Source organism: Gymnoscopelus microlampas (genome assembly GCF_963454915.1).
Source record: "Gymnoscopelus microlampas genome assembly, chromosome: 6".
NCBI classification, from domain to species: domain Eukaryota; kingdom Metazoa; phylum Chordata; class Actinopteri; order Myctophiformes; family Myctophidae; genus Gymnoscopelus; species Gymnoscopelus microlampas.
Window position 1 is genome coordinate 47734733 of NC_139943.1, and position 10026 is coordinate 47744758.

Sequence of the window (10026 nt, forward strand, 5' to 3'; positions counted from 1 at the left end):
AGAGGGACAGGTATCTATCTGCCGAAAGGTCTCTGGGGAGAACGCCGCTATCAGCAGCTGGCAATAGGAAAGACAAATAGAGCTGAAACGGTATGTTCATTCCCCAATTTCACAGCGTTCCATTGGAAGGAGTGTCAATGTCATTATCAGTAGAAGGAAGGTGCTGCTCTGGGAAAGGGACCACATGTTGTCAGTGGTGTTTAAGACACTATAAGAGGTGCTGCCTGGCTCGCTGGTAGACCAAGCAGGCTGGACAATACGAGGCTGCAACATGAAAGGCCTGGTGGTGCTGTGTGTGTTTCTGGTGGCTGCCCAGTGTGAGAGGGTCTTCTTTGGGTAAGTTATGTTTCAGGTACTGTATTTGATCGATGCGGTTATCCTGTGTGATTGAGCAATAATACATGAGCGGAGCATTATACCATAAGATATTGGCACTGCACAGTAAACAGTGGTTAGGAAGTAAAAGTATCAATACTGCAATATAGAAATACTCAAGTAAAAGTCTGGAATTCAAAACGTGCTTGAGTAAAAGTACAAAAGTATTGGTATCAAAATGTACTTAAAGTACCAAAAGTACTAATTATGCAGAATGTCCCATTTCAAGTTTTCAGATGTATAAAAATCCCTTGAAAATAGCAGATCTACAAGCTTGTAGATCGTAGATCGATCGAAAGTAACTAGTAACTACAGTTTTTAAATAAATGTAGTGGAGTGAAAGTAGGCTACAATATTTGGATCCTAGATGTAGTGGAGTAGAAGTAAAATATGTTTTGTAACTTTAACTCTACGAGTGTGCAAAATGGATAAGCAGTTACTGTGTGGTGTGCTGTAGACCCATAGGTACATTTTTACATTTTTCAAATAAAATCATTTCTCAACACTGGTGAAGAACAATTGAATAAACTGCCAAATGAAATCACATCCACATGGTTTAACCCTAAAAAAACTACTCAGAAAAAAAGAATTAAACAAATCTCATTACAGTACAGACAGTACTGTATATCTTCTTCTGCATAAATTATCCATTAGACACGGATCCATGTGGTATTTAATCAAATTTTTGTTTAGATCAGTTCAGATTCCTTGAATATTCCTTTTCATCCATGTTTCATGAACTGAGTACATTTCTTTTTATGCCTTAATTGATGGTCTTTTTAAACAGTCTTTAAACATGTATTGACTTATAATTTTGACTTTAAATGTGATTACTATTAATTTAGCCAATGCGTTGTGAGCTTGTAGATCCCTAATATATAAAGCAAAGCTGTTTCACATGCCTTAAATTATTATACATTGTTTCTCTCCGTCCTAAGAGACCTTGAGCCATGAAAGAGCTCTTTTTTGAAAGGAGTATGACTCTCTGTCTCCAGATAAAATGTTATTTTGAAACTTTTTGATTAACTAAATATCCTCTAAGTGCCACATTCAAGTCACAAAAAGCATATAAGCATTTCTGGGTGCACCTGTAATATTTGATTCCACATGCATTTCTATCAATTGTTATACCACACGCATCCATGTGATGTTTTTCTTTATTTATTAGTTTGTTGCAAGTTCCAGGTCCTAAATTTGCCATTTATTGAGTTCTGTCCTACTATCTATTGGCTTAGAAAACATTTGGCCTGAGGCCAGACTTACTTGCCGACCCCTGCCCTATAGGGTTCAAGTGGTGAGCCATTGAAGTTGTAGATCAAATGCCTTCTAGAGTGCATTAAGGCTATAGTCCCGCTGATCCAGGTTCATATCTGATCCTCTTTGCTGCATATCATCCCCCCTCTCTTTCCCACCGTTCCTGTCTCTCTGCTTGCTGTCTCTATCAAAAATAATGCAGACATGCCAAAACAAATGATATTTCAAATCAAAGTGACTTCACGGTTGTCCCTTTGGAGGCAGAGGTGATGTTGTAGACCTGAGTGTGTTTGTGTTCCAGGGACCAGGTCCTCAGGGTCAATGTGGAGACAGAGGAACACATCAAACTGCTGCAAGTTTTGGAGGATGAACAGAACTGGGAGGTACTGTACAGTACGCTGCCACATGCACGCGCACACGCACACGCACACGCACACGCACACGCACACGCACACGCGCACGCGCACACGCACAAGCACACGCACACACACACACACACACACACACACACACACACACACACACACACACACACACACACACACACACACACAGTCAGTTTATAGTGAGAATGCATTACTGACTTCCCATCGTTGAAACATGGCCAGAGAAACAGGCTGTTGGAATCAGCTGAAGTCAACAGAATGCAAGGTTTATTCACCCTTCACCCTAACAACAGCAACTTGCTCCTGAAACGTTGGCCTATTAAATCAACTTTTCATTTGTTTTATCAGATCGCTTTGTGACAGCTAGAAGACACTGCGGAGAGATACTGGCTGTCTGTAATCTGACAGCATGTCTCCCTTAAGCATGTCACTCACAGACACACAATCTATACACACACACATGAAAGCACAATGCTACACTTAAACACAGTGTACACTACACACATGCACAAAGATATGACCCCCCCCAGGTGTTGTTCAGAAAGCCCAAGAGTGAATCAGAGGTACAGAAAAAAAGTCTAACTGTAGAAATCAGATAATAAAATATTATTTTATTTATTATTGTATGTATAGTGTCTGCGTATACACAATCAATACCCCAATAAGTAAGTAACTAAGCATATTGAAGTGGCTTATTATTTGTATCAGTCGAGCAACAAGGGTATCTATGGAGATGGAGTGCCATACCTACTGTCAGCTGCCAGTACTTACACCATGTACCCCGATTCAGAAGTGATGCCAGAGTGACTCCTGAATCGCTGCCCTCCTCATCCTTCTGTCTAGTATCATCACAGCATATGATGAAACAGTACACAAGAACAACAGCATAGTGATCAGTGCTTTATAACTGTGTAAGATATTTTATCCAGCCAGAGCTGTGACTTTCCTGTTGTTCTTACAGCTGGACTTTTGGCTCGATCCCGTCTCCACTGAGCTGCCTGTTGACATTCGGGTGCCCTACCCCAGTTTGAGTGCTGTCAAGGGTTACCTCAATGCCCACAGCATTCCCTTCTCTGTCATCATCAGCAACCTTCAGGTATTTCATATATTTTCATCTAATCATACAGTATATAATTACATTTTATGTTTTTTACTTGTTTACTGTATATACTTATATTTGTACTTATCTGGTACACAAGTAAACATTTCAGTGCACAGTTTTCAACTTTAACACCTGCAATAGAAGTATGAGGCATAACTATCAAGAACGAGGTTTTCAGCTATTACTTTCAATGGTGTGACGTCATGTTCTCTTTCTATATAGTACATTATGCTATCACACGAGGGTGATATGACTGTGATATAAATGTGTTTTCTTTTGCTGAGTAAATGAAACTATGTTACATCCCTGTTACTTAGTGATTAATGTTCAGAAAACAGTTGTGGAACGTTCCTAATTCCACTATTAAGCCCATGAATTTACTGCACACCAAGTCCTAAAACAACAGAATATGGAGTATGGAGTCAATATGAGCTGTGCTGATATGTGACGTGTAGGAGGTGCTTGATGAGGAGAAGGCAGAGATGGAGAAGAACGAAGTGATGGAACGCAGCACCCGCAGCTTGAACTTTGGAGCCTACCACCCTCTGGAGACTGTATGTAAACACACATGCACGTACACAGTACACACGTGCACGTACACTCACACACAGAAACGCGCATACACATATGCATGTGCGCGCACATACACACGCACGCACAAGCTAGCACACACACACACACACACACACACACACACACACACACACACACACACACACACACACACACACACACACACACACACACACACACACACACACACACACTTCTACAGTAGACTAGTATAGTGTACATAATGTATTTGGGCTATTGTTCAGTATATTGGTCAAGTTATTTTATTAATTAGCATCCATATTTTATGAAGGGGATAAAGAAAGAGGAGAGGCAGTGCAAGTCATGGGCAGTGTAGTGACAAATTGGCAATCATAGAACAAGTGCCCAAATGTCCTGCAACCAAGCTAGCCTAACCAATTACCCACAGAGGACAATTGAGCTTATAGCACTGTACTTTACGCACTGTAAACACTAAGCTTGTTGTAATCAGTGACGGAAGAAGTACTCACGTTTTTTACTTAAGTAAAAGTATCAATACCACAATGTAAACATAGTTACAAGTAAAAGTTAGTTTTTCAAAATGTACAAGTACAAAAGTATGCACTTAAAGTACCAAAAAGTGATAGTCCTCATTGTGCAGAATGTCCCATTTCACAAGTTTTCAAAATGCATACAAATCTTTTCAAAATAGCAGATCTACAAGCCCACAAAGCCGATCGGCTATTTTTGGCTAAAGTTCTCCTCAGAATAGGGATGCCAGGGTTTATAATTATCCTCTCACACAAAGATTTGGCGGCCCCCCTGTAGTAACTCTGAGGGGTCCCGGACCCCCTGTTGAAGACCCCTGGTCTTTGTTGTAATACTCCCCCCCCCGTCCCATACATACAGATCTACAGGTGGATGGACACGCTGGTGGCTGCACACCCCAACCTGGTGACCAAGGAGGAGATCGGGAGAAGCTATGAGAACAGGCCTATGTATGTGCTCAAGGTAGGAGACCACTACAGATCTACAGGCCAAGAGAAGTTTTGTATTTGTTGATGCCATGTATTATTGTGTTATTTTTATGCTACAGTATGCTGATGAATTGAATACATATAGGACCGCAATGGCAACAAGTCCCCAGATTTTTTTGTGTCATCCTTTTAGCCTGAATGTCCGACTGTACGTCGTGCTGTTTACATTTTTGACTAATAAAGTATTCAATCAATCGATCAAAAATATATAAAGATATATTAATAATATATTAATAATTTGACAAAATGTATGTACAAAAATGACATGGTATTTATTTATTTAAAAGCCGTAAAACAATCAATTGATTACGCGTTTAAAGATATATATGTGTCACATGTGTACATACTAGGCAACTAGGGCTTAATATTTTCCCCCCAAATTCTCAAGGGGATCCAGGGAAACAGACTTGTTTTAAAGCAAAAGAATGACGTAAATCAACATTAGAATGAACATACTGTAATATGAACTGCATGCAATTTGAACTTGGCTGCATACATGGGACTCCTTCGTCACAGGGAACATGTTTTAACAAATGTCTCTCTGTCTGTACAGTTCAGCACTGGTGGCACAAAGCGTCCTGCCATCTGGATCGACACTGGAATCCACTCCAGGGAGTGGGTGTCTCAGGCCACTGGGGTCTGGACTGCCAACAAGGTGAATGGGAGGACAATTCAACAAACATAGAAAATACTTAAATATACAACTCATATCATACATCATACGTGTTAGAGTGTTTTATTCACTCAAATTGACACACTTATAGTGTATGGAAAATAATCTACAGAAACATTTTGGTTCCAGTAAAGGCCCAAATGGTGTAAATGTTCCCTCTAATATATGTACAGTAGCTACACTTACACAGTCATTAAATGCCAATCTACTGGTACAGTAGGTACACATTTTGTAATCTTTTCCTTTTCTACATGTCCAAGTGTAGTGTAATTTGGGCTTGAGAATGTATATTGTAAGTCTGAAAAGGAATCCACAATGATGATGACTAACAAACAAACAAAACAAAAAAAGCCATAGAATAACCACCCATGTGTTTTATGCAGATTGCCACTGACTACGGCAGTGACACCTCCATGACCTCTCTATTGAACAACATGGACGTCTACCTTCTCATCTTCGCTAATCCTGATGGCTATGCTTACTCACACAGCAACGTAGGTTATATGACACTCAAGACATACATAAGATAAAAATAAGACAATTTACATAATACTAGAGTTCAGGCCGCTACACGGCCCTCACACCTACGTTGCACTACGGAACCGACTGAAATGCCAATAATATATGGAGATCTCTGTATCTGTCAGTCCTTGTCCCTTTTATGCCCATATATGGAGATCCCTGATGTCATCAGTATATGCCCATATGTGGGCATGCCCCCTTTTGTGCCCATATATGGAGCTGACTGATGCGCCTGATGCCATGACGACACATTGAGGTTAGACAACACACTCCATATTTGGGCGTAGCTGCATTGGGAACTCCTATGGTTATGACTGAGTTATGGTGACATGAGCATGACGTCAGAGGTCCGTATATTGGTCGAATCGGCAGTGCAACGTGGGTGTCCTGAACCTCTAGTATCTATACATATAAATATAGGTGTTTATTATGTTTAATATGTTTGGTATTACTAAACATGACCTAAATGTATTTGCCCCGAATAGTGTCGCTAGGGTTCAAAAGGTTAACGTGGAATTGACGTTGGCATTATGCCAGGGAAGATGTAGAACTTGACTAATACAAACTGTGTGATGTGTAGGACCGCATGTGGCGTAAGACCCGCTCCAAGAACCCTGGATCCTATTGTGTGGGAGTGGATCCCAACAGAAACTGGGATGCAGGCTTTGGCGGTTGGTACAACAGAAACATTAACATAAATGAACTGATAAAGAAAGCGTATGTTCATTTTATTTTTCCACACAAATGCATATCAAATGTTATCATATTAGCCATACATACATACATACATACATACATACATACATACATACATACATACATACATACATACATACATACATACATACATACATACATACATACAGTACATGCATGCATGCATACATACATACATACATACAGTACATACATACATGCATACATACATACATACATACATACATACATACATACATACATACATACATACATACATACATACATACATACATACATACATACATACATACATACATGCATGCATGCATGCATGCATGCATGCATACATACATACATACATACATACATACATACATACATACATACATACATACATACATACATACATACATACATACATACATACATACATACATACATACATACATACATACATACATACATACATAAATACTTTGGACAAAGATTTCGACAAACATACAACATCTGTGATGTATAGATTGAGATTTGTTACAACTAAGATGGGGATGTCCAGTCAGATCTATAAGCTACATACAGTATATGCTAAATATATACTGATAAGATCAAAGGAGCCTTCCCCTGACTCCCAGATTCATGGTAGTCAGAAAATCCAGTTCAGATTGTGATCCCGATTCTGGTTCACCACCAGGTCCCGGTGCCAGTAAGAACCCCTGTTCTGACGCTTTCCACGGCCCCTCTGCCCACTCTGAGATCGAGGTGAAAAACATGGTCAACCTCGTCAAGAACCATGGAAACTTCAAGGCCTTCATCTCTGTCCATGCCTACTCCCAGCTGCTCATGTACCCCTATGGTTACTCCTGCAGAGCTGCGGCTGACCAACCTGAGCTGGTAGGAACAACAAACTGTACTGTACATCTTCTCCACTGTAATGTATTGTTGTCAGCCTTATTTCAAGTTGGACACCATTGTAGCTTTCACCTTGCTGTTGTTCTTTGCTGCGGTTTGTCACTAAGCAGCTACTGCTGAGGTTGCATTTACTGCATGCCTGCTGAATGTTCATGAACATTTTTAAACAAGCTATGGCCTTTTGGCTTCCAACACACGAAAATATAACTCTACTCCCATTCTTGTGTCCTCTGCATGTCCTCCCTAACCCTATTGTTCTCCTATAGGACTCCGTTGGCAGGGCAGCAGTTCAGAAACTCACCTCCCTCTATGGCACCCGATACAAGGTTGGAAGCATCTGCAACATCATCTGTAAGTACTTTGTCTGTCTAGATGGAACTTCATACCACATTGAGTTACTCAAAGACAGAAGCAACTGCTTTGGAATTGCAGTTATTAAACAAACGGCAAGACAGATTGTAGGGAAAGCATAGATAGATATATGTAAATAGATAGTCAGGTGGTTAAGTATGTAGGTAGGTAGGTAGGTAGGTAGGTAGGTAGGTACTAGGTAGGTAGGTAGGTAGGTAGGTAGGTAGGTAGGTAGGTAGGTAGGTAGGTAGGTAGGTAGATAGATAGATAGATAGATAGATTGATAGATAGATAGATAGATACATAGATAGATAGATAGATAGATAGATAGATAGATAGATGAGCTTCATAGGACATTATTGCAAATAGAAATCTCTAATCATTCTCTCCTCCACTATTTCAGATCAAGCCAGTGGTGGCAGTATTGACTGGTCTTACGACCTGGGAATCAAGTACTCTTATGCCTTTGAGCTGAGAGACACCGGACGCTATGGTTTCATCCTGCCAGCCAATCAGATTATTCCCACCGCCACTGAGACTTGGCTGGCCCTGAAACACCTCATGGAATATGTCCGCGACCACCCCTATTGAAGCATCTAAAACCTACAGTAGTAGTCTATAGCCTATGTATGAGGTTTGATTTCAATTGAAGCAATAAAGATAAAAAGTAAAGAAAAATAAAGTGTATCTGGGCTAGAGTTGTGTTTGTGTGTCCTTGGGTTACATTGAAATCATTGTACAACTCCAGATCTGTGCTTAGTAGCATGTGCAGTATTAGTTCAATTATCCTCTTCATCCTATTTTCTTCTTGATCATGTACTGTATGATCAATTAGCATCATGTCCTTGAATTTCAACAGGGATCTAGCCTACTAACACAACACCTCACCAGCTGTGCCTAAAATAACACAGAAAGCAACAGATTGATAAATTGAAAGGGACAATTAATTATAAATATTGATTAATAACCACTTAAACCCCAGCATCCCTATTGTGGGGAAGGTTTTGCTGAAAATAGCAGATTGTCAAGCTCGCATTGTGAGCTTGTCGATCAGCTATTTTCAGCAAAAGCTTTCCCCACAATAACAGAAAACAGAAAAGACACTAGTTTTGAGCCCTGAGGGACTCCGGTTACCCATATGGGTAAGTGGTTAATTGTCCCCCATCCAATAGGATGTGGTATTCTATATATCTGTATGTCACCCCGAAACAGGGGTCTTCAACGTTTTCAGGCCAAGGACCCCTTAGCTGAGAGAGATGAAGCAGGGACCCACACTACTGTACATACTGTATAACATGGTATTTTCATAGATTTCATAGACCAACACCAAACTTTTTTGCCAAAAATAGCCGAACATCAAGCTCGCGTTGTGAGCTTGTAGATCTGCTATTTTTGGCTTAGTTCTGTTCAGAATAGGGATAATATGGTTCAAGTGGTTTATGTAAAGAAAATATCCAATCACACAAAGATTTGGTGGCCCCCCTGCAGTAACTCTGAGGACCCCCGAGGGGTCCCAGACACCCTGTTGAAGACCCCTGAATTAAGAAGTTGTAGAGACAGAGGGAGCCCCTGCACTGGTGGTGGAGTGTCAGGGAAACCCCAGAAAAACTAAATCCAAGCAACCATAAAATCAGCTCCAAACTGATGGTTCCAGCTAGTCAGAGCCCTCACAAAAGGTGTTGTGAGGGCTTAAGTTTAAATAAATCTTACAAAATTAAAATAGGATATGCCTATATATTATTATAATTGTTTTAATACAATTATTTCATGTCAAGAAAGCTTGGAAGGAGTTTTTTTTTCTTTTTTATTTTTTTGTTATCGCCAAGCCTGATTTATAATCCGTAGTAAAACGGTGTCACTCGCGCAAAAAAAGAACTGATCTACAAACTAACAAAGCGTTGTATGGAGCATTGGTATCCACGCGTTGTTAGCTTATAGATCGGTGCTGTTTGACACGTGACGCCCTAGTGCGCCCACGTGTCGACATTCGAGAAAGGTAAGTGGCAGGGTTGCCATGTCCGTTTATTATAAGCGACTTTGGTCTTATTTATCTGTAAGGTTGCTTGTAGATATTGGTTAGTTTAGTTTGGGCTTGTTTCTAAAGTATAGTTGCTTTTTTGGGCTTGTTTCACAATTTAGTAATTATTATTTCAACCAGTGCAGTGGTTCTCAAATATATTCATG

General features: G+C 40.1%; 1 protein-coding gene across 1 annotated transcript; it reads left to right on the forward strand.

Annotated features, from left to right (window-relative positions):
• Nucleotides 1–271: 271 nt before the first annotated feature.
• cpa4 (carboxypeptidase A4) lies at nt 272–8433 on the forward strand (the record flags this gene model as incomplete). The annotated part of the gene is made up of 11 exons (XM_084059605.1): nt 272–336; nt 1931–2012; nt 2977–3111; nt 3573–3671; nt 4561–4662; nt 5242–5343; nt 5745–5855; nt 6464–6554; nt 7274–7473; nt 7758–7842; nt 8246–8433. 11 exons carry the CDS (start codon nt 272–274, stop codon nt 8431–8433), a joined length of 1260 nt encoding a protein of 419 aa, XP_083915731.1.
• Between the last annotated feature and the right edge of the window lie 1593 nt (nt 8434–10026).